The following is a 27,604-nucleotide window of genomic DNA, read 5'->3' as shown; positions in this document are numbered from 1 at the left end:
TGTTTGTAAATAGCCATGTTTATTCACTTACAAACATACACACATACATACACAGTTTGATATACAGGCAAAGGGTAAAATGAAGTCAAAACAAAGAAGATTGCTATGAACCATTGTATGTAATTCATTTGCATAAAGAAGCCACACGCATCACTGGAGAGAACAACAGTCATTCTTAAGGCAGTTATCTTTTTCTTTCTTTTTTTTTGTTATTTTTTTGTCTTTTCCACCATGAATACTTTTTGGTTATAAAAGTAAATAACATGGAATGATCATTTGAGTATGATCTACAAATTCTATATAGAGCACCTTTGAATATGTTTGGAGCAATTTGATTGAGTTTGTCCTAGCTCAACAACTAGTGTCAATGCCTTTACCAGAAACACTGTCATGGAAATTTCTACTTGACCTACAAACAAAAAGATGATTAATATCACTTTCATACTTTTTTCAATAATTTTTTTTTAAAAAAAAAGCACACTGAACATAACTGAGTTCTCTTGCAATAGCAAGACCTAACAGAATTTCATTTCCATCAATATTTTTGCTGGCAATGTACTAAGAGTTGAGAAAATTGAAGTGCCACTGTAAATTGGAAAGAAATGTAGTTGATTGATGTTTTGTCTAAATTCACAGCTTGAAACACTTCAAAAAATACAACCAACTGTAGTCTAAAACTCAAAGTGGCTTATAGCACATCACACTGTCAATATTCACAGACTTGACATTATATTTAGTCAGTGATAAATACAAGTATAACATAAAAATATGGTACAATCCTTCTTAATTTGCAAGACTTCAACAAAAAAATAACAAACAAAGGCGTATCAGATTGTTATGAAATACTTGCTGAACTCTTCCCAGGTTATAAGGAGATAAAATTTGTTATAAAGTTCTGGTAATGAAACCTTATTACCATAGTTAGAAAATAACAATATATTCACATCATCTTCCAAAAATTATTTTCTTGTATGTAATACAAGAATTCAAACATGCGTTCTTATAAAAAGATGAGTAATTCTGTTGGTAGAAAGAAAAGAAGGGAATTCTTTACTTTGGCTAAAGCATTCAAATACATTAAGCCCAAAAGAGCTGACAGAAAGGAACTGTTAGAGTAAAATGAATTATTAAAAATAAATTTAAAAGTAATTGTCAGTCAGCATTATGGGGGAAGAAAATGAGGTGTGTCACAAAAATGTGTTACTGCATGCATGCATGTGTGTGTGTTGTGTGTGTGTATTTGTGTGTGTGCATGTGTATGCGTGCTGTGTGGTCATGTTGACACACAAGTAAATAGAAAAGTACACTGAAACAGCAGAAAGTTGCTTGTTATTTCCATCGAAATTTTATTAAAAATGTATAAATTTTCAACTTAGACAAAATAAAAAGGTTCTTAAAAATAAAAAAAAAAAACATTATTTGAATGTGTTAAAATGTAAAGCACTTAAATTGTTATAAACAAAAACATATTTTTGTTCTAAATGAGTGAAAAAAAAAGATGGGGGTAAGCTCAGAATTATTTAGGGAGAGAAAGAGTGTGTATGTGTGTGTATGTAAGTGCATGTGTCTGTGTGTTTAATGGGCAGGAAGTCAACAATTAAAAAAAAATATATTTACTCAACTACGAAACAGTTTTTTTTTTCCCTGACAGCAATTATAACCAATAAGAACCTCCATTCATTTCTTTCTTTTCTATTTCCAACAATAAAAATTTTATCTCATTTGACAAACAGTACACATTAACTGGATAAATATTAAACAATTGCTGTTTATGGTCCCATAAACCACATGTGTGATTAATTATGACTTGTCATCATCAGAGGTAGAGTTACCTACTGCTCGCCTATACTGCATGGACGATATGTTGTTCCGTTTTGCAAGAGTTTCAAAAATACACATGTGGTGCCTGTGCAGTGGAGGTTTACGACGTGCATATGGTGACTTTAGGTTCGTCCTAAATATATTATGATTATATTCTGGAAAGTTAGGAGTCGCTGGAACACGAGGATTGGCTTTGTCAGCAACCGAACGAGGATAGTTAGAAGGAGGAGCTGTGGTGGTACTACTAGTTGGTGCGGCAGTCGTGCTGGTGCTAGTAGTGGTGGGAACTTGCTGGGGATGTCTATCAGTCCCATACAAAACTAGAACCCAGTCCAGCAAAACAGCAGGTTGAACTGTAAACAGAAAGAGGGACAAGACAAAAAAGATAAGGGTTAGTGCTAGATAGGAGTCAGCCCTGGATTTCCACACAAAATCAGAGCACAACAGTTGACAAGCTTGCATTAATTTTCTAATTAGTATTAACTCGACTCCAAATATTGTATATTTATTTATTTATTTCAATTTGAAAAGATCTCCATTTTACATTAATTCTAAATAGTTACAGAATTTATATGAAATTTCGCATGTACAAATATTATAGAGGAAAACTCTAAAATATGTTCAAAATATTTCTGGTGGAATATTTGTCAAAATTACAAGAAGGGCTTTCAATAGATTATATTTTACTGCAATTTTAAGAATCATTGCATTCAATTATTATTTCAATTCAGCATACAAGCATGTACATGCACATTTCAGTGTTTATTAAGAAAATACTAATTTCTTGTAAGCTATCAGTAATTTTATTGCTCTTTGTAAACGTTGTGCCCTGATACGAAGCAAATAGTATGAAGTGCTGATATATGAAGAAATCATCAAGAAAATCAACTGAAACTTAAGCTGATGCTCTAATAAAATAGCAGAAACAATATTATCAAGAGAATTTTTAGCAATTTTTCTAATGTATTTATAAGATCATATATATCAATAAATGTGTGTTTATGTATATGTATGCATGTGCGGGAGTACAGGGTATTAATTTTAAGGGTTATTATTTTATAGTACTTTTGAAGAATAACAGAACATTTACTGATAGAGGATGGGTGGTGCCATGAATCAGTATTAAAAGTAGAGTAAGATATATTGTAAAATTATTTTGACTGGAACTTCAAATTTCCCCTTGCAGCACATTAAACATATTGAATAAGCCATCAGGTGAAATTTGGAAGTCCCATTCAAAATTAATTTTGTAACTCACAGGCACACACTAATTTAGACATAACATTCTTATATATATATATATATATATCTTCTTTTAGTGGTTTTCAGCAATTGAACTATAGCAACGTTGGGATACATCAATTCCACTATCTAATTCTCTTCAGTACTCATTAATCTACATTGCGTAAATTAGCGTAACAGTCTACACTGACATGTGTACAATGGGTTTTGCATGAATTTTAGGCTATCACATTCACATCAAAGGTCAACTTGAGGTTACAATAGAAGACACTTGCCCTAAGTGAAGCACAGTATAATTGAACCTAGAATGTGAAGTAAGCCTCTAAACCTAACAGCAATGATTGTGCTTAAATCTATATTATACTGTATTTTGTAAATAATGTTTGGTGCAAATTTTTAAAGAGCTAATCACTCGTTCAATGCATTTTTGTTTCAAATTATTGCTGTATTGGTTTTCTTGCTAACATTAGCATCTTTTGTCGATATGTATATATATGTGTGTGTATATATATATATATATATATATATATATATATATATATATATATATATATATACACATATACATATATTAGAGAAACACACACAATATATAACATATAACATCATTTTTACATCTGTTTTCTGTACTGGCATGGGTGAGATGCTTTGACAGGATCCAGTATTCTTGTTTCAATGTCTCAATTTTGGCATAGTTTCTATAACTGGATGCCTTTCCTACTGCACATATGCATGTATAGGTAACAGTGTGGGGTGAACATGTATATCAGTGAAGCAAAAAGAAAAAAAAAGAAAAGAAACCTGAATTCTGGCTTAAGTCATTTTCCTTGAAACCAAGTACATTTTAATTTTTATCCCTTACAACAGTGATAAAAGGACCAGGGAAAGAGCTAGGTCAAATGCGATAGATAAAATCTTGAAGGTGGTGCTCCAGTATCACCACCATTTAGGGATTGAAACCAGTGAAAGAATACAAGAATTGTGTGTATGTGTACACACGATACATATATATTAGAGAGATAGAGGTTCACATATACATATTTAGTGATCCTTATTTCTTTTGTATCAAGGTATCTTACTATTACTCAGGAATTTAGATACAGTGGAGTTTTGCAGGATTGCAAAAGGGACAAACTAATTTGGCATTTTACATGGAAATCAACAGTTCTCTGTTAATATTCATTATACTGTTGCACACATACACATGTACAAACATATAGCAGGTCTTTGTAAAAGTGCAGTGAAAACTTTGGTCAACCTGATGCTAGAGTAGAAGGCATTTGCGAAGTGTGGACATTGAATTTGGAATCAATTGCAAAGAAGAGAAGTAGCACTTACTGGAATCCCAACTGTGGGTTAATTAACATATCATGAAATTGCCCCTGGAAGGTCATTCAAAGACACCCTAATGGACCCAGGGCAGATGAGACCCATCAGCTTCTAGCTGCTTATCTAAGATAAAGCTACTTCACATAAATCCTGCTTCCTGATAAGTACTGAGTTTGTGGCACCAGACCAACATAAGTTTAAAGAATGAGAACGTGGGACTGACTCTGCACAAGCCATGCTCATTACAATATTCATTGTGCAAGGCTGTTCAGCAAACCAAGACACTAGCACCGATAGCAACACACTTTAATAAGTCCATTGGTGAGAGGGAAAAAGGCAATGGGGACAGACAGAGATGCTATTAGAAGTTTTCAGCTTTGACCCTCCACACAGGTAGCCCTGGGGCAATGGTTGTTTTTTTCATTTGTATCTTGTTGAACTCTCATTCATTGAAGCAATGTGAGAGTTCAACAACATATATGGCATATATATATGCATACATACATACACACATACATACATATATATTTACACACAGATATATAAACATATGTACATATATATATATATATACACACACACACACAGACACATTTATACATACATGTATATATGTACACACACACATTAGTTGGTACATATATCCATGTAGGTGGGCTGAGGCTTTATCAAGCAGATCTACCATAGACCTCCTAGCTGTTTTTTTTATCCAAGATATAAACTATGATTACATCACTTAATGAGTTCTTCCATTTTGTACGGTAGAAAAGCATTATTTGATATAGCTGGCTGTTTTTAGTAGGCTAAATTTCAAGGAATTTTCTATTAGTTTCTAGTAGACCAAATTCCCATGAACTGGATTGTGAGTCCAACACCAAACTACACAATATTCAGCTAATGATGTTTGTAGTTTCTTCAAATTTCATATTTGATTAAGCAGATGGAAATACTGATTGGTCAGTAGGGAAAAATGTGCTTTTATTCAAGATAGCATTGAGAACCATTTCATTGGCTTAACACAAATCAAGCGAGTCACATGTAAGGAATACATGTTCAAGATGTACAGGAATATAATGGTTTGAATTTTTTGTAGAGAGACATGACAAGATTTCTTTTCTCCTGTTTAAGACAGCCAGCTGGTCGAAATGTTGAGTTTTTCAGTTGCACATTGTTGGCTCCAGCTCTTACAGTTAGTATATGTCTTTGAAACAATACTCAGTTTTACTGTGAAGTTTGTTTTGTCTTTCAAGAAACATTTTAAAAGTAATCTTACACTATACTTATTTCTGGAACTAAATAAATGGGTATGTGGCACAAATCTAGCCTTAAAGTTATTTTCAGTTAACCTGATGTAAGTTTTTATTGTGTTTAATTGATTCTACCCTGGTCTGTACATTATTTCATTTGGCAAGCATTTTCCTTCAATAGAATACCTAATTGTATCACTGAAATTATATTAGTTTTGAGTTGTCTACCTGCTGTTTATAGATTTTAATTGCTAAGATATTTGTAAGTCTATGTTCTCCATACATCTATAACTGGGGCCTAGCAACATTTTTTGTTGTAGATTTTCTTTTGATATCTGTGTGAAGCAGGGAAGTGTGTACTGATTACTATAAGAGTGAGTTTTACTATATTTATGAATACATTAGAACTATCGGGGGATTAAACCAAATAATTTTCCTGTTTTTGCATTTGGTGTTATTTATTGTCAGTGACTATTTTAGCTTGGTATTAAAACCACTATTAGAACTCATTTGTTGTGTGAGGCAGCGTTTCTAAATATTTCTTGGTTTAATGATATAAATCTGTAAATAATACCCATGATGTGCTGTATGATCTTGGGTGGATGCTCTGAATTCTATATAATGTAGGTTTGTGCAAGCATGGCATTTGCTGGTGTATAGGTTTAATATTGTATCTGGGAAGTTTATAATCTTCAGTTCTCTACCATAATTTTTAAATTCAAATTCCTTCCCCTCTCCATGTCACATATTGTCTCTGTGAAATTCTATACTTGTAAGCCTAGGTCTGGTTTGTAGTGTATGTAGAATGCATAAATTGAGCAAATCCTAATATTTTGCTTCATTGTAGCTACACATAAATACACCGAAAAGCTCATTTCCATGTTAAACCAGAAAGAATTAGATATAAAATAATGATTTCCTTGAATTTCTTACAATGCATGCTTTTCTAATTCTAGAACCTTCAGAAGAAAACTTTTAGAAAGGCATGGCTACAACTCAGCAATATTGAATCATATGAATCTGCAATTGAATTTATCTTTGATACTCCTAACCACTTAGTAGAGCTGATACAATTCCATTGCAATAAGTTTGTGTGTTTTATTTGTGTCTATTCTTAGGTTAATAGGCTTATATTTTCTATTAGTCATGAAACTGCTCCCCTGGTCCTATGCTATATAATGTCTGTCTGATTTGAGGCATTCAACTTGATCAGCTATATTTAAATGTGTTGCTAGGGGCTTCACCTAGTTTTGGAATATGTGTGTGAAAACAAACCCAAATATGTACAACAAAACCCAAGCAATATATTTAAACATTTCATACTAAATAGGACACCTCAACCTATTCAGACTTTCCAAAGGGTTAAAAAACCCTAAAAAAACTCACAATTACAATTTCACAGTTAATCAAAAGTTCAGACTCAACCCAACAAAACAAAGTAGGGTAGTCAGCAAAATAATTTTAGATTCTATAAATTCAATGAAACAATGAGATCTTGGAAACAATCATGTTTTACAGATAAACACAGCCATCTGCTTGATTGAATACTTATAATATTTGAAGTAACAGCAAATGGCATCAGCTAAACAATTGTAATTTGATTCTATATCATGTATAACTTTGTTTTCTTCATTATATATATATATATATATATATATATATATAGATAGAGAGAGAGAGAGAGAGAGAGAGAGTGTGTGTGTGTGTGTGTGTGTGTGTGTGTGTGTGTGGTGTGTGTGTGTGTGTGTGTGTGTGTGTGTGTGTGTGTGTAGATACAAGCATGGTCAAGTTTGTTTCCCAACCACATGGCACCTTGGTGCAACTGCCTTCTACTATAGTTCCCAGCTGACCAAAAGCTTGTGAGAGGATTTTGTAGACAAAACTGAAAGAAGCCATTGTATTTGTGTGAGTGTATGTATATATGTAAGACACATATAATCTCTCTCTCTCTCCACACACACACAAAATTAAGGTTGTGTTGATTTCAATGGATAAAGGTTTCAATCATACAATCAACCTACATGTATACTCATTGACCTACAATGTAAATAGTTATGCTTTCCACAGCTACTACTTCTGTAATGGCCAGGAATATTCAACCTCTGTGATAAAAATGAATCTAAAAATTACAGCTATTGTCCAGCTGGTAGATTTCTCTACAGTCTTTGTCTACTCAGTTTCATTCACAAAGCTTGGGTTGATTTAAAGCTATGATATAAGACACCTGCCAAAGGCAGTATGTGATTGCAAAGTGAGGTTCTTAACCTCATGACCATACATAATTAACTGTGTTATTGTTTTGACATAAATCAGCCTTGACCCAGTAGATCTATGACAACAAAGTTCCCAGCTTAGTTATCCTTATCTTTTTATCAGCATTGTGTCTCATACTATACCCCACTTTCAGAAGGATATTTAACAGCTATCGCTAGCAAGCATGAGATGCTTTCCTCATGGATGATTTGTGTGTCAAATAGATCAGTCAAATAGATCCTAATTCTCACTTAAGATTTATCAATCTCTCTGCCAAATCATTTAATAACAAAATCAACAAAGGTTGTGAAGCAGTGAGAGATAAACACTAAGAGATGCACACTTATACAGACATGGACACACACAGAGGCTTCCATATAGTTTCCATTTATCACATTTGCTCACAAAGTACTGGTCAGCCCAAGGCTATATCAGAAGACATTCCCAAGCTGTCATGCAGTGGGACAGAACCTTAAACAATGCAGTTGTGAATCAAATTACTTAAGCACACAACCATGCATATATATATATAAATGCACCCTTTTAAAGCCTAGCCAGGCTCATGGGCCCGGTTTCCTGGTTTCTAAGGCATATGTGTTCCCCAGCTGGACGGGACGTCAGTCCATCGCAGTGTTACTCATTTTTGCCAGTTGAGTGGACTGGAGCAATGTGAAATGAAGTGTTTTGCTCAAGAACACAATGTGTCATCCAGTCCAGGAATCGAAGCCACAATCTTACGATCATGATGCTGACACCCTAACCACTAAACCATACACCTCCACTAAATAAATGTGCCCTTTTAAAGCCTAGCCAGGCTAATGGGCCTGGTTTCCCGGTTTCAATGGCGTATGTGTTCCCCAGCTGGACTGGATGCCAGTCCATCGCAGCGTTATTCATTTTTGCCAGCTGAGTGGACTGGAGCAACATGAAATGAAGTGTTTTGCTCAAGAACACAAGACATCACTTGGTCCAGGAATCGAAACCACAATCTTACAATCATGATGCTGACACCCTAACCACTTAGCCACGTGTCTCCACACACACATACATATATATATATGTAGGTGAATGCTTATGCTAACACAAAGACAGAGTAAAAGTATCCAAAATGTAAAGCAGAGTGTGTATATTTTATTAGAAGCGGATGCCTCTTGAATCATAACTGAGTATCACTATTTATTATTCAAATGATTATTTTCTATCTGTATGCAGAGTGTACAAATAGTCAAGTTGATGGAGAAGAAAAGACATCCATAGTTTATATTGTTTCATCAGTATTGTGCCACATCTATAGAAGGGGAAACCCAACAGTGAAAGGGCCAGTCAATCTAGTAATAAATTTGTTTGAAAGGGTAGAACCTGCCACCATCCCTAAGTTCTGACAGTGTCTTAAAATTGACAAAGCAGTTTATTAGTTTCTTGTATTGAATGCATACACTCACACCACTCTCTCTCATTACACACAGTTATGTACACACCATACATATTCAATCATCTAAATACATTAGAAGAAATTATTGGTTTTATTTGAAACTTAAAAAAAAAAACCCAGTAGATCAAGTTTTCCTGATGACTTCTTCAAGTGTTAAAAGAAGCAATATGTCTTCAGTTTTAATTGAATTGAGAGAAAACTTATTAAAAATTCAACCATGTACTAAATCTTTGGAAGCTTGAAGCTTTTAACAGATAGTCAATGCATAAAATGATTAACAAGTTTAATATCAAAGAAACAAAAAAATCAAACAAAACAATTTTCTAAAAATATTAGATGCTTAAAATACCTTTTAAATTTCAAATTAAAATCTAACTAAATCTCTAGAAATGTAATTGAATACATCGTAATGTACCTAATACACAAGAATTTACCATAAATCTTTGATAGAGACAAAAAAAAATAAACAAAAATTTGTCGCAATAATAACAATAAGCAGAGTATTAGGAATGTATGACAGTATATTAAGGAAATAAATAAAAAAAGAAAGAAACAATTATAAGTTTCATTAAATCACATATATAATAAGAGAATTTTAGTTAAAGTAGAAATAAATGCTAATTCGAAGATTCTGATGCAGAGATGAGATTTCAGTGGAAGATTAAACATATTCAGCTCCAATTTTAAATAAGCAATCAGATAAATACAAAATACAATTAATGCAATTAAAAAAAAAAATTCTAATTTCATTTCTAGTCTTATGTGGCAAAATAAGAAAAAAATTGAACTTTTAATAAACTTTCTCTCAATATTTTAATAGTGTAACCATACAGTAAAGCAAATAGAAGTTAAAATCAAGCATGCTAAACATGTTAGTATCATTTAACTAAGTACCATTAATTTGGATTAAAAATCATTAACTAGGTTCCTTGAAATACTGTTAAAATTGAAGGAATTAATTTTACAAAATTTTGGGAAAAAAATAACAAAACAAAAGAAAGAAATTATGGCTAAACTTATATATTTTTCATAAGAATGAAACTCAACAACAGTATCTTTCTTACACACAAACTAGTAAAGAGAAGTTAATAATTATATTTCTAAATTTAAAAATTTTCTGTTGATTATGACAAAAATTACCTTCTAAGCAAAGCTCTAAATAAATTTATATAATTGGCTTTAAACACAAAATAAACTGGCTTTCAAATTGATAAAGGAAAAGAAGAGGAGGAAACTACTTATGCAGTATAAGCAAATGCAACAGAATGGGTAAGTTTAGCAGGATTTCATGCATGGGAGAAGCAACACAACAACAACAAGCAGATTAAGGAGTTCAGGTTTTCCTAGAAAAAGCAGATGATAAAATTCCACCACAAGCTCATTTGTTAAGATTTCTGATTAATCAAATTTCTAATGCCTAAATTTATGTTGACATTCAAAAAGAGTTTTTAAAAATAAAACACAAAATTAGTTAATTAGATCTATAAACAGGAAAAACATTTGAAAAATAATAATTTAAATATGTCAAATGGAAAAAGTAGCACAAGTTCACTGACAAAAGATTATAAAGAAAGGAAGAGGAAATCTAATATAATGATTACAGAAGAAATTAGTGAATTAATAAGATCTATAAAACTATATTGGATTTAACAATTTAGAAATATCACAAATGAATTTCACTAATACATAAGTTGGAAAGTCAACATGATGATAATAGATTTGTCAAAGAAAAGAAATCAACAAAATCTTGAACAATACTTCAGAAATTATAAGCTGGTTTTAAAAGTATATTAAGATTCTAGATGTTACTAGAGCCAGTAAGCTGATATAGAAGATATCTTTTTATTACAGCTGCACAGAGGCTTAGGGTGCCATGCAAAATTGCTAAGTTGCATAGTGAAGGAAGAGCCACTGTTTCTGAAGTGCAAGTCTAAAAACATCATGGAATATGTATGTTTATTTTGATTTAATATTTCATATAGCATACTCTACTAACTCATTTCAGTTCAAAACAGACTTTCAGGATCTGAGCAGCTGATGAAACAGATGGTTCCAAAAAAAAACTTGCCCAACAGGAGGTAAGTTACTGCAATAACAGTATTTTGTAAAATGCACAAAAGCTGTTGCCCATCAGAACTATGACTATAGCATGAAATACACTATATGAAAATTATATTTTTACATCTGTAAAAGCCTGCTCAGTGCCTAATGCCAAGGTCCCACACATTGGACAGGAAGAAGCACTTTTTGACATCCCTACGGTCAATAATGCAGTAAATTATTAATTTCCCACTGGACCATACTTTGATCTCAAATGTTCAAATAGGCTATTGTTCATGAAAGCATGTAATAAAAGACAAGAAAAATGAAAATCTTAGCCATAAAGCTTGTTAGACGGCCTCAAAATGAGAGCTTATATCATAACTGTAGTTAGGTTTACATAACTGCTTCAGTTTTATAACAGTGTATGCCAAAGAAATTGAAGTGAAAATAAATTTGGTTGGAACTTTTGGAACATATTACGAACAGATAATCAATGATTTATTTTTATTTCAATAAACACAAATTTTAGGCTAAAATTTGTTTTTCCCATAAAAAATATATTCTGCCTTGTAGAAAGAGTAGATTTCTTAAAATATGCTAGTGTCTAAAAAGAGTAAAGTTTTTGAAGAAGCTAAACAGTAATGAAAAGAATAAAAAGATTGTTTTATTTTGTAAATAATGGAAATTATTACTTTAAATTTAAAGGTTTATAAATATACTAAATTTTAAAAGCAGCAACAAAAGTCAAACCATAAATGAATATTAAATTCATTAAATAGAAGCATAGCAGGTAAAGAGTTTATAAAACTGTTCTGAGTGGTTATGAAACTATTGAGAGCAGTATTGTAAAATACACATACACACATATATGTGAAACAATGCTGTTTGTAATTCAGTTACTTCAGTAAAAGTAAACTACAAGTAATTTTGAAATAAATGAACAGAACTTGAGAATGAAACAGTAAATCAGAGCAGTTAAAAGTTAATCTATTAGAATAATTAATCTTTAAAAATGTTATTTGTACCAATCTAAAATTTTAACCAGCAGATCAATTTTAACAGTAATTTCATACCAAAAAAACCCCCCAAAAAAACCCGACTAAATTTCAGTTTGCCTGTCATGTTGTCATCTTCAATTTTATAAATTGATCTACTATTTGTATTTTAAAGAAACCAACATCACTATAACAAAACTAAAGAAAACAAGTACAGATTTTCTTAATTTATCAAATAGCAACTGGATGTTTAGTATGGGATCTTTAAGGAGAGGGGAAGACACACACACACACACAAATGATATGGTAGTAAGGTAGAAAGAAAGATATAATAAATAAATCTGACATAGTATAACAAGAAAAACAGATAGATAAAACACCATTCTAAATGTAAGTTGAAGCAAAATTGATCAATAAAATAAATGGCTTTCAAAGATGTTATCTTGAAGGTATAAAGTTTCAGATATATGCACATAACACCACATGGTAAAATAACATCAAAAAAGCTATTTTTTACTATGACTGTTCTATGTTAAATAAATTCTAATGTGGTGGATCTACTAAACAATGCATATTTATTATTAATAGAGCAGCCAGTGGGCTTTTTTTAAATTAGAAACTATTTATGAACATTTTAAAAAACCTAAGCACCATTCTGCTTATTATAGGTGATAGAGAGGTGAAAGGTGAGAGTGAGAGATAGAGATATATACAGAGAAAGAGAGAAATGGCAGGAAGGGTGAGAAGCAGAGTGAATCCAAAAAAATCTCATGCATCATGACTCTACAGATTCCAGATTTAGAAGCAAGGATTTGTTTTAATTGGAAGATTTAATAAGGAAGTAAAACCTATGAGAAATATATTCCTGTTATATTCTGTTAAATCTGGATATTTAACCACAAGAACTTTCAGGATGTAGACACAATTCAAATTAGTCATATTTTTGAAACTCACCTAAATGTAGTTAGAATTATAAACAAACCATTGAAATAAAAAGAACAACATCTCATCCATGAAATCTGACAATCATACAAGATTGAACATACAATCCTGCATAAAATATATTCTGATTACAATAATTATAATAATTACTGAGAGAAACAAGGTAATAAAACAATCTATGAATGCCTCATTTTACTAGGAAATAGACAGCAACATAAGAAAATTATATTTAAAAGCAAAATATTTAAAAAAATCTTGTAGATTTTTTTGTAGATTAGCAGCAAAGTGAAATCAACTTCAAAAAAAGGGTATATTTCTTAATGACAATAAATACTGAATGCTGAAATAAAATTAATCTTTGAAATTTAGTTTTTCTTTGAGAAAGAACAAAACCATTTCAAGTAAGAACTGTAGAAACCAATATATCTATTAAGAACATCTAATTGGAATATTATATCTTAACAGACAGATTGATCGATCAACCAAGAAAACAAATATTTTATGTTCTTTTCCTGTTTTTTTTTCTTTGTATATCAACTATTATGAAAAGATTGAGAAATATTAATAGAATTTATTAGAATAGCAATCAAGAAGTGAAATATAAATATTTCATAAGAACTTTGACTAAATCTAGAAGAGGTACTAATGAAGAGTTTTGAGAATTTATGTAGAAATAGATGACTGGTGGATACATGATGAAAAAATGATATCCAATAATATATTACAAAATGATAAAGCAAAACGCAATGTAACAGCATATCACCATCATAATCTTTTTCAGCTTTTTTAGTTCTTATGTTTTGTTTTTTCAATGCTAGCAATGGGTTTGGCAAAATTTCATGAGAGAATATTCTTATGGCTAGATGCTCTTGCTGATGTTAATCCTTATTATTTTCAAGGAAATTATATTATTCCAATGGTGTTTGTACATTGAGCTGAAGAATTGCAGGAGATAAATATACACACACACACATATGTAAACATTATATAGGAAGATACAAGCACATCCACTAAAAACTAGTTATGAGGTGACACTTAAGCCAATAAATTCTGCAACCACTTGATTTCTGACAAACTGGAACTAATAATAATCCTAAACCATCTTGATCCAATTAGATATATGACCCTTAGAATTCCTTAGTCATAAAATTAAAGCAACAATTAACCTAGACTTAGACTGACAGAAGATAATGGAAGAACCTTATGCAAAAATATCTAAAAGCACTCCAATATATGGTTCTCATTTTCTCATTTTTCAACTGAAATTTGAAGTAATTTTTGTGGCTAATAATAACATGTTCAATGGTGAGTTTTAAACTACTTAGATTTGTAGATATGTTTCTTTTATTTGACACAGCTTTTAACAGGGGCAGCAATAAACAAGTACTCTCACCATTATGCAATCCTAACTGACACTTCAAGATTATTACAATTACATTGTTAAAAGAATTGTATGACACCTCTCTCAGTTAATTAAAGATTTCAATTATTTAGGTTACAATTTCAACAGAAATTTGAAAAATCAAAAACTGCATTCTGTTGCACATCAATAAGAAGTAACATATTTTATACCAAATATAGAATATTTGAACAAAACTATCTAAAAATAATAAGCTTATTTATTCATTTTGTTGCTGACAACCCAAATAGGCATAGATTTAAATGAATTGTACATTTTAAATTTAAAACAATTGCTATTTTATTTTTTAAAAATGATAATGAAAAAAATAATATTTTAAAATATATGAATAATTCACAGTTCTAAAATAGATAAATTAAAATTTATCTTATATTTAGTCTTATAATCCCTAATAAAAAATATCTGCTATAACTGTTGGTATGGCTGTGAGGTTAAGTTAGTTTCACAACTGTATGGCATTGGGTTTGATTTCATAGTACAACACTTTGGGAAAGCCTTACATGACCAATAACTTGTGAATGAAATTGGGAAGATGGAAAGTTTGTGTGTTTGTGTCTAAACTAGTGTGGAATGAAAACTTATACATTCCAACAGGAATATTCTTTAGTATTTTCCTCCAACAAAAGCATGTATTTGTATTCAGCACATTTTCTGAGGATGATGAAATAATTGCCAGACAGAATACCGGAGTTAAGTAAAACTCTTGAGGGCATTTCCTCAACATAGACATGGTCCAATGATTCAAACAAGTAAAAGAGTATGGAACATATTCTGATTAATAGAATATTCTGTTACATGAAGTCTGGAAAGTGGACCACCAAGGTCATTAATTTATCAAAATAACCAAAAAACTATTATTGTAAAACAGAAAATGATTTTGTTTTTACAATGTAATTAGATTTAAATAAAAATAGCTTTAATTATGTCTTTAAGGTAAGTAAAAAACCTGTTTCAAATTTAGAATTGAATTAAAAAATAAAAATGATAGCTAGTTCTGAATTATTAAACTATGTTAAAAAGTAAATATTTAAACACACAAAATATACTTTTGAAACAAGAAAAAATAAGATACATTTGAAAATATTTCTCTGCAAATAATTGTCAATGCCAAAAAAGCATTCTAGCTGTCAAAAATTATCGGTCATCCATCCCCCCTCTCTCTTTCTCACACTCACTCACTCTCACACATACAAATAGATAAGTGATCTGGCAGAGTCATTAGAGTGACAGCTAAAAATCTCATGGTATTTGTTCTGGTCCTTTGTGCTCTGAGTTCAAATCTTATCAACTTCAGTTTTTCAGACCTTTGAGGTCAATAAAAGTACCAGTTGAAGATTCACTCTCCCTCTGCCCACCACTCTTTCTCTATTCAAAAGAAATTGGCTGTGGTTAGACCTGGAGAGGGATGGGTTCTGCTAAGCTTGGATGCACATAACACACTTTATAATGTCATTGCCAGTTTACCTTAAACATTGCTTGGGGTTTAGTTGACTCTTTGGGATATCACCCTAATCTTGAATCATCTATACAAATGTTCTACACAGCTAGATATGTACAAAGGAATGTTGTATGTAGTTTATTTCCAATTTGTGTAACCTTTTTTATTTTTTTCATATCTTATTGTTCAGCTTGGCCACTTCAACATACCCTTTTCTTGCTAATTAATTCCCCTCTCCAAGTGAACTTATCTTCCCTGAGCTTCTACACCTATCCTTAAAAAAAAAAGGATTGAAATTTATGTAACATTTAACACCTTCAGTTCATGAGGCATATCATCTTACTAAAGTCTTCTATAATCTTTCAGATATTACAACCAGATTTGTATCACTGACTAAGGAATTTAATCACAGACAAAAAGATTGACACCAATAATTTGGAGGTGAGACAGTACATATCACTCACTGAAAAAGTATAAAAACACAGACACTTGCATCATCAAAAAGACTGCTCATTTTATACTAAGATTTTTGATGGTTCACTGAAGATAGTTTAATGATAGTTATAAAAATTTTATTAAAAATGATACTATATTTATAAAAATATCATGATGCCATTTAAAAAACAATGAAAGATTTCCATGTATTTATCATTACTCAAAAGTTCTTTTCTAACAATAGTCATAGAACTCTTGAGTTCCATAAATATTTCCTAGTTTTCCACCATTATTTATTAGCATTTCATGATTGCATTTATTTTTCATCCTGCTTAAAGCAACACAAAGCTAACTTGTTACTCCAATCCAATCTATTTTAATTCTCTCACTCCTCCTTTCTTCATTTGTCAGTCTGGGTATTATAATAAACACCTCATCTTTTCACACACTTTCATTTTACCTCTATCATTGTCACTCACTTTCTATTTGTTGTTTGACATCTTCCTGCTTCTACATTATCTCTTCATCATTACAGTAAAGAAACACACTATAAATATTATACGTAAATTATCATGTGGATAGATTACATAAAGCACAAACACATTTTATTATACAAGACAATTTGCCTTTTCAAAGTTCATATTGCTTTCCTCATAATATTTACAGTGCAAATCATTGCACAGATAACATCACTTCAGCTTACTCTAACAATAGGAGTTTTTATATTGTCCAGGGTTTAAAACAACTCTCAGTAACTATCAATAAAATAAACAAACTGGAATATTTGGAAGCATTACCAACTAGAAAAGCCACCCCAGTAGAAAAATACTTATTAAAAAACCATAACCACAATGGAAACTTATAGAAACAAACTTTATTTTCAGTTAAGAATAGGACAAGTGAATAACAATACCATTAGGAAACCAAATCTCAAAAAGTTGTTGGCATACGGGCAGACAGTTTTAAAATACATGTCCAAGTTAGCTGTCTTAAATTTAGGTTATTGTTGTTGTTTAATTCCAGATTAGCTTTACTCAAGTATATCTCTGATCAAAGGCATCACAGCTGAGACAATCTTTTCTTCCTATGTACAGTGAACCATCCATCCATTTCTCCACCTGCTATCCCTGGGAGGGTCATGGGGGCAGAGTCCTCAGGCATCTCTTCCATCAGGTTCTATCAGAAGCAACTATTATTTGATTTTCTGGCTGGATTCCCAAGTGTGACCAACTGAGGCTATGAATATTATCCAACCATCTCATTCTTGGTCACCCACTAGGTCTCTTGCTGGTTGGCATGGCTCAAAGAATCTGTCTTGTAATTCTTGCCTGTGACATTCTAACCACATATCTGTAGTACTTGAGCGGTGCATCCTGGAGAGACTCTCTGATCTCCAAGCTTTGCATCCTGTTAAGTAATGTTACTTCAGAGATCCTTTAGAGGAACTCCATTTTGGTTGCTTGCATTTGTGATTGTACTCTTTCAGTCAATACCTAACATTTATGACCATAGATGAGGATAGGCACAAAAATTGAATTGAAGATAGTGAACTTGGCTTTTTTTTCCACTAATCTCTCCTCTGGTGCATTACTGTGCCAACACCTGCAATCCTAGCATCCAATTCAGCAGTCTGCCTCCCACGACTTATTATACAGACCCAAGATCTTAACCAAAGACTAAATTATTCAACATGTCCCTTTCTGTTTAAGGTGGTCACAAAAGATTTGAGGGAAATTTAGCTGCTATTTAAAGCAGGTCAAGTGGCCATACAGAGACTGCCTCATTGTCATAGCTAAAGAAAATTAATTGATGATTGTGTGTGTTATAGTCTGCTACATAGTTGGTTGTTAACCAGAATAAGTGTCAATGCTTTTGCAATAAAATAAGGAAAATAAATGAGAGTTAATAGAAATAGAGGTCAAGAATACAAAGTGCTGTGTAAACTCATTTGAAAACCTGCAACCTGTATGGAAAATATAATCAAAACCTATATATATATAATGTATAAGCTGAAAACATGTTGGTAACAAAATGCGAAAAAGGGGATAAGATGTAGGTTACAAATTGTAAGATGTGGTAACATAGTTAATGCATGGAGCATTAAAAAGTTGACTTACAAGTAATTTTCATTTTTCTAGCAAGTATGATAGACAACTCTAGACATGTTTTGGTCTTGTGAACTTATTAACAAAGCACAACCTTTATCATAATTGCCAAAATAGTAATGAACGAATCAATAAGTAGATACACAAGATTTTAAATTTATCAGCATCAGAAAATAGGTTTAAAGATTTAATTATTGAAATACAGAGGGCATCTCTCAATTATTCATCCGTAAACTGAATGAGATATAATCTGTTAATTAACAAGTGGTACTGAGAAAACAATAGGTAGGGGTTTTGCTTTTCCCCCACTCACACCCCCAAATTAAGTTTAGCAGAGCCTCTAAAATCATCATCATCATTGGTGTAATGTCTTCTTTTACAATAGACAAGGATAGATGTCTGGATGTTGAGGAAAAGTTTTCAACAGCCAGATACCCTTCCTGTCACTAACCCTCATCTGTTTCCACGCAAGGTAATAATTCCCCAAGTTTATTGAATGACAAATAGTCTGAAGAAGTTTTCTATGGAGAAATGCAGACATGGCTTGTATGAATGTCAAGACAAAGGAAAGAGTCACATACACCCACACACACACATACAAACATTTTAACTGTTTATATTCATACCACTATTTTGTTTGGTAGTTATTCTATCATTCTCATAAAATACAAAGTGCAAGAAATAGCATAAGAGCCAATTCAACTGAACATTACACACTGCAGAGTATTTTTGTTTAAATGCATCAGTTCTTATCCAATGTTGATATAAATAGCATAATGTCAAACCTCCTATATCAGATATTATTCAAATCATTTCTTAGTTTATTTCCTGCCATTTATTAATTTCCATGTTTTAATAATGTATATTACTCTCACCAGTTAAATTGTTTAATCACTGCTTTGAAAAACTCAATAAAGAACAAAGCACATTTTGTCAGCATAGCATAGCATAGCACGCACGCATGCACACACATACACACACACACACACTGCACTTTTGTACAGCTTCCATCAATCAAATTTCAAGTTACAAGCTGAAGTACTTGCATTGAGATTGAACATGGAACTGCATGATTATGAAGCAAATTTCTTAACTACACAACCATCTTGATTATTCAGTATGAGAAATATTAACAGAACATTCCATTTAAATCTTGTAAATATATCATAAATATATTTAGCAGTCATCTGGGATAGAAAGCAGAAAAAGAGGCACTTTTGTTGAGGTGGCCATCCAAAAATCAATAAAAATAACATTTATAGACAGTTTGGTTCAGAACTTCGACCTTTTTTATAATGATTTGCACGAAATTTACTATTGCAGTTGGTCATGTCATTTTGTATTGTACTTTGAAGAGTTGCAGTTCTAATATTACAAAACCAGGGAGTTTTTAACACATGCTCTGAAAATTTATATCCACAACAGTAAAAATGTGAAACTTTTAAGTCCAACATATATCCTCTTATAGTTGTTCTAAATTACAATGGTAGTACCTTGTTTTTTAGTGAACAATATCTAAGTTGAGACCCAAAGAATAAACAACACACATACAAATGAATCTTTAAATAAAAAAAATGTATGCAAATGGTTGAGCTACAAAAAGTGCATTTTATCTATGTATGGTACTGCAATGTCTAATCTAAATACAAATACAATAATATAAAACTGCCTCATTTTTTTTAAACAATACATTTATAACTATAAACATTGGTAATGTGTTAAGAAATGTATAAAAGAGATTTAAAAAATTCAGTTTACATAAAAATACAGCCATTAAATGCTTTTGCATCAAGAGATATTAAAAAAATAGCTGTTATCAAACAATCAGATATTGCAGTATACATATTGATACATGCAAGCTATAGAGACACAACACAATTTACCTAAGAAACAATATTGTGAAAAGTAAGCCAACTAGGAACCAAAACTAGTAAATAAAAGGTTAGGTGGTCTCCTCTCTGTGACACCACAATAATGGTTTAACTTTTAAATTAAAAACAATTCAGACTGAATTTTCAAATTTTCTCTAGTGTTTCATCATCACATGGATTTTATAAGGAAGGGGGAATAATTAACTGAACCAGCACATATGCTTATTACATTTAACAACTCTAAACAACTGAAAGCAATAACAGATTTTAATTTTTTAAAATCTATTACAATTTATTACAAATTTTACTAACAAAAGAAAAAATGTATGGTTAACCCTCTAAACTTTTTGTTTTAAATATCATGCCCATCAATATCATCTGATAATTTTGGTGGCAATGAAGATTCATAAAATCAATAGATTACAAATTGTAACAGTAAGGAAAAAACTTTAAATATTTCAACCCAAGATAAAATGGAGATTAGCATAAATGATCTAGTGCCAGTGTTACAGTTGGGTTATGTTAGATATTTCATTAAATAGAATATGGCTTATATATTTAGTAATTGATGAAAACTTGACACATCTGTCAAAATTCTGAAAAAAAACCACCATACTAACAGCACCTCCAATATTTTGATAATTTAATATTGATTAATAAACAACTGCTAAATGACATTTTAAAACAATTTTCAAAACACCTTTTTATTTTTAAATCAGTGACATAATTTTCTTAAATTTTGGATAGATATTAATATTAATTTCTAAAGTTAATATATATATTTTGAATTCTTTCTTTGTCTACTATGAATATTATTTCTGGTATCAGTGTTTTATAGTTTTAATCCTTTGCTAAACTAAACATAATTTATCAAAAAACATGGGATTCCTAAGACAAGATACAAAAGGCACTATATTTTAGAAGGGTAAAATAAATTGACATTCTAATCAAAGGCATAAGTGAAATAATAAATGGCTCCACAAAGAATCAAAACCACATCATATAATATACTTTTCTCCCAAGGGCTTTACATTTTATATTAATTGTGCCTAAAAAATTTAAAGACTTAAATCTTAAATGCATTTTTGAACTAAAACAGAAAAAAACAGAAACAAAAATAATTTGTAGTTGACTTAAAAAAACAATATGAAAATGAAAACCATTAAAAATTATTAAATGTTAAATGTAATATGAAATAGATATATATGTGATTATCCAAATTCTAATATATCCCTTAATATATACAAATAATGACAATCTTTATATGCCACATGAATTCATGCAAAATATTTTTTTAAATCATGCAAACATATAAAAATCAATTTCAACCAAGCAATGATTTGAAAGAATAGTTAGATACAGTTAATACATTTAGACACAATTTAATTAATGTAACATGCATAATATCGTTTCAGTTGGAATGTCAGAGATTACATTCTATACACACATAGATCCATTATGCACATATACACAAGGTTATGTTGTTTGAAATTTACCAATGATAAACCTCACAATGCAATAAAAAAAAAAGCACCGGTACTAATGTTTTATTATGTCAAAGCTTTATAGGAAAACATTTTTAAAAATTTAGCTAAATTGTAATTTTGATAAAAAAATTCATACTTAATATAAGTTTGAAGTTGAAATGCAGGAATTTTTGTAACAATATTTTAAACCTCACTAAACAATTGTTAAAACATGTTGAGGTAACTTTATAGTAAATGGCAATTGCTAAGTCTACCCCACACCATTTCAAGTTTCAGAATACATTGATATATTTACAATATTACTGAGTGTGAATTAAAAACAAAAGTAAACAAATTTAATAATTGAATGAGGTTTTTCTCCCACACAAAATATAATCAACTGAATTAAAAATACTATTGTTCATCAAACAGCTCAGTTAAAAAGCAAGCATGTTTGGTCAAAAGTAACATTCAAACTTACATGTGTCTATGTGTGAGTGTGTGTTTATATATATATATATATATATATATATATATATATACACACACCCACACACCCAAACACATTTATATATTTACTAACAACATTTTGAGAGAGAAAGTCACAAACCCAATGATGAGAAATGAACAATACATCTCTTATGTATCAGACAAACATACTACAAGCATCTCATGGATTCTAAATCATATTTAGCAAGAAATGTCTTTCTGTAGTATTAAGTACTTCAGTATAAAGTTAACAGGCTTTCTCTAACACTTAACTTATTGCTAGGTTTCTTCAACTAGAGTGTAATATAGTGAGGGCTGTGTTGGTATATTAAGGAGTACAGATGTACACTTGCTGCTGAATTTGAAAAACCAAAGCTGCTATAGAATGAACAGTAGCATATTTGCCTAGTAAGCAAGAGATATGTGGTTTAACTTACACCATGTAAGTTTGTTTATTATTTTTCTCTCAAATTATTCTTTGCAAATGTGCAATGTGTCATTGCATGTACTAACATATTACAAGGTACATTGTCATTCAGTTTGATATGATCTGTTTGTGTTAACAAAAACAGAAGGTTCAACACAATATATTTGGAGAAGCATATGTATCACAATAAACTAAGTAAACACAAAAAAAAAACCTCAATTTAATTGAAAGAGAGGAATACATTTAATATACAAGCATGGAACACTCAGAGTACTTGAAGTTTCCCAGCAAGCCATGAGTATGGCTTCACCTGACAGATTAATGGGGGTATGTGTGTTGATTACCAATTAGAAATCAAATTACTTCATACATGCAGCTTGCTGGGAAACTGAATACAATATGTTCTGTATGTGTGTGTGTGTAGTGAGAGAAGGAGAGGAGAAAAGGAGAACTAAACAATATGAAAAATTAGCTAACTATAGCCAGTAAATATTATGAAAAATATTTTGTTTGTAAAGTTACTAGCAAAAAAAACAGCCATGTTCACAGAATACAAGTAAATTTCACAAGTATGTCTTTAAACAATGCAAAATGAAGATTAAAGAAAGAAAAAAACAACCAAAACCCCCATTAACATAACATTTCTTCCAAACTTGATTTCTACTGATAAACATATCAGTCAATCACTGATTAAAGCTTTAGTCCATACTGTCAGTATTTCCAAATATTTCTTTGATGTTGCAGCTAATGCAAAACTATCAAAGATTACACATATTCACTATAAAGGGTAAGGGTTGAATTTCTTGTAAAAATAGCAGATGAAGTCCAAAAAATTTGAGCAATAAGAAAATGTAAAAAAAAAAAAAAGATTCAAATTATTGAATTTCTATTTTTGATTTTCAATAGACAGTTCACAGTTCTACAAATTTCTTCTGATTAACAATTTTGCTTATATAAATCATAGGAACATAATGTATCAAAGGAAATTTGACATGAATGCCTCATATGTGGTAACAAGCAACACATGCATGCAACTTATTATACATGATCATTAAAAATTAACTGCAAATTAATTTCCAACTGTTTTAACTTATTACTAAATCCTGCAACAACTGTTTCATGATCAATTAACTATTTGCACTTGTAAAATTTTAAGGTAATATTTTTTAATTATTAATTATTATTATTTTGATCTAGTGTGCAGGGGCCCATTAATTGTTCTATCATTTTTACATTAATTTTTCCATGTTAACATGAGTGGGACAGGGACTTACCTGAGACAAGAATTTATAATTAGATGCTCTTTCAGTACCCAATTCAAGCCTATTTTTCAGGTAAAAGACTATCTTTTAATCCACAGTTCTGTGGATTAAAAGGTTGTTGCATAGTACAACCACATGACAACTGGTTGTACTATGAAACAGTGACAAGATGTGCAATACTAACATTTGCACATACATACACTTGTGTATGCACATATATTTCTTACATTTTTTAATGCATTTCAACCCAAAGGCTGTGGCCATGCTGGAGCACCACTAGTAACATCAACTTTTTAATGGCCATTCTCATGTGGTTGGCTTTTTATGATATTGCTACCTTTGTTTGAGTTTCTTGCCATGATGTAGGTTCATCTGGGGTTTTGGACAGCAGAAGGTCAAAGTGCTTCTTGAAAACAACTAACCCTACTCTATGTAGATCTCTCAGTTTTTTTTGGCAAGATATTAAATAACTGTGAGCCTTTGAATCCCAAGCTACTACAGTATCTAGTCCTTACATGCATACACAAACAGACTTCCTATAGTTTCTGTCTATCAATTTCACTTGTAAGGCATTGGTTGGGACTATAAGACATTTGTTCATGGTACCATGTAGTGGGAAGTATAGAATGAATGTCATATTTCATTATAAATGTGTTTGCTATTCATCTACCTATTATTTGTAGTGGAGTTCTCTATCTCAAATTAATTTTTAGGTCAATTACTTCAGATGCTTAAATGTTACAAAATTGTAAGTACTTCGAAATAAAAAATTATGCATTTGATGAAAAGTTATGAACAACTTGAATGCAGAGATGTGGTGTGGGAACAACAAGCAAACATTAAATGTAATATTTACAAATATATTTACCAGTTAACTTCCTTAACTGGCACTCCATCAGTTATGATGATGAGTGTTCTGATCAATGGAACAGCTTGCTCATGAAATTAATGGGTAAGTGGTTGAGAACTCTACAAGCATGAGTACCCTTAATGTAGTTCTCAAGGAGATTCAGTATGATACAGAATGTGACAAGGCTGGCCCTTTCAATTACAGGTACTACTCATTTTGCCAGCTAAGTGAACTGGAGCAACATGAAATAAAGTGTCTTACTCAAGGACACAACATGCCACCAGGCATCGAAATCCTGACCTTATACAGAAGCTATACATATGAAGGATAAAAAAAAAAGATAATTTTATTTCTATCAATCCTTTCCTTTTTTTAAATTTTTTTTTGAAAACTATAGTTTAGGTGATATTTTCCTGATGTTTAAAGAGTAATATTAAGATAATTACTTTTCAAAATACAAGTTTCTCTTTGGTTATGCATACTGGCCTTATCTTTTAGAGAGAGAGAGAGAGGTATTAAGAAGTTTTGCTCTTCATGGCTTTCCCAAGAGTATTATTGGTGGAAGTAGGGTATTATAAATGAAGTGGTGCAAACAAAGCTCATTATAGTACAATTTCAGATTTTTGGGAAGTTTACTGATTACACTACAATTTCCTTTGGAGAGACAGAACCAACCATTGCAGAGGAATGTTTAGAACAAATTACCAGGACTTATCTTATCAACTCCAATAAAGAGTGAAAAGCAAAATTTACATAGCTAGAATTTGAACTCAAAACACAGAATGAGAAGACAACAACAGATTGTTAAAAATCTTGAGCCCAAATTTCTGAGTATAGATATCTAAAATATTTAGACAACTAATATAAATGTAAAATGTCTCCTAAGCTTTTAAGAGAAATTGTTAACTTCAGTTCCATTGCATAAAAAGATGCTAGTCTGCCACATGTATCATTTGTAGATGATCTATTGTCTATTTTCAGTGAGCCACCATCATCATGCTTGCATGAATCTTCTCCAGTACAGTGTCTTGCCACATGTTACGATTCTTGTTATATGCCTCGTGAAGTTTAACCTTCAGAGGTCAGTTTTTACCACTTCTTCCAATAACTTTTTCACTCTCCCTCTTCTGCAAGTCCCTTTCATTTCTTCATCCAACTATCTTCTTTCATATGCATCATATATCTGTACCAGTGCCATTTTGCACAGCATAGTTCATTATTCTCATACCTAATTTTTCTCTCAGCTTGTTTGTGCTCCACCATTTTATGCACATTCAAATGAATATACTCACTTTATTTATTTCTAGTCTTTACACACCATCTGCATTCAATAATCATTTTATTTCCTATTATGTAATATCTCACTTCATATACTAGCATCATGTAACCTTTTACTGACAGCAGAAATAACAGTTCTGTTTCTCTTTGGCCACTATACTTTCAGAGCACCTACCTCCTATGTTGATTAGGTCACCTATTTAAGAGAAACTGAACTACTTCTACAAAGCCTTATTAGCATTTGAAAGAGTTAAATCTTAGGTGGCAAGGACTCAACCATTGCTAAAGAAGACTTTTAGATTAAGAGCCCTCATTTCAATGATATATTATCTTTTTTTTTTTAAGCATAAGGTGGGAATATAAAGTAAATGGACTGTAATATATCAATAAATATTTGTGAAAGCTTAAAAATAAAAAAATAAAAAACGAAAGGCAAGTGATGTATATTCAGCTCATTAGAACTCACTGTTCTATCTAAATAATTTTCTAGGACTTTAAAACCCTGTAAAATACTATGAAGAGCAGAGTAATTTTTATTACTACTTTTAAAGGGGTTTAAAAAAGGATGTAGATACAGCCTCATTTTCTCAAATTAATAAGATATAGTATCAGTGTAAATGAGATGTAAAAAAAAAAGAAAAAAAGAAAGAAAAGGAAAGACTTTGGGATGATGACCTGCTAAAAGACATATCATATATTTTTTCCTGTTTGACTCAAAACAACTTTTTAGTTGCTACATAGTTAAATATTTATTGCAAGCATGGTTTCTCAGACTCACTAAAAACCTCAGTATGCTGTTGAATACCACCATGACGTTAAATTGCGACAGTTAATAAGTCATAGACATTCACAGCTCCACAATATATAAACATGACAATTATACAATATTTTTATTGCTTTCTGTCATCTTAAATAGATTTAATGATTCATTAGAATATTTAAATTTCTGTATTATCTTCTGGCATAGGGTGCTAGAGTAATTTAATTCTCAATAAGAATTGGTGCCCTCCAAGATGGGTTGGAATTAAATCTCGTTTGTTCAATTTTTGGCAGGTTTTCTACATATGGATCTCCTTCCTATTGACTGGATGCATTTTATCATATCAACAATACTAGAGAAGTTGTCATGTTACCCTAAAGGGTCCTCGGTACTGCGCTGTCTTCATTCATTATAATAAATGTTTTACACACACACACACACACACACTAAAATATGCTCAAATACAGTAAGGAACAAAAAAAACAAACTACATAATGAA

General features: G+C 31.1%; 1 protein-coding gene across 4 annotated transcripts in view; it reads right to left on the bottom strand.

Annotated features, from left to right (window-relative positions):
• The window catches only part of LOC115210771 (furin), a 219,710-nt gene that overhangs the window by 61,230 nt on the left and 130,876 nt on the right, over window positions 1-27,604 (bottom strand). The window contains exon 13 of one of the 4 annotated variants that reach the window (XM_029779491.2): window positions 3-2,174. The exons of the other annotated variants lie outside the window; for them this stretch is intronic. Within the exon in view, the coding sequence (XP_029635351.1) occupies window positions 1,801-2,174 (374 nt within the window). The 3' untranslated portion in view covers window positions 3-1,800. Of the gene's footprint in view, window positions 1-2; window positions 2,175-27,604 lie in introns of those variants that run through there. 4 annotated transcript variants of the gene reach the window in all.

The sequence above is a fragment of the Octopus sinensis genome, linkage group LG4 (assembly GCF_006345805.1).
Source record: "Octopus sinensis linkage group LG4, ASM634580v1, whole genome shotgun sequence".
Lineage (NCBI taxonomy): Eukaryota > Metazoa > Mollusca > Cephalopoda > Octopoda > Octopodidae > Octopus > Octopus sinensis.
Note: the sequence above shows the minus strand (reverse complement) of the source record. Positions and strands in the feature narration are given on the sequence as shown.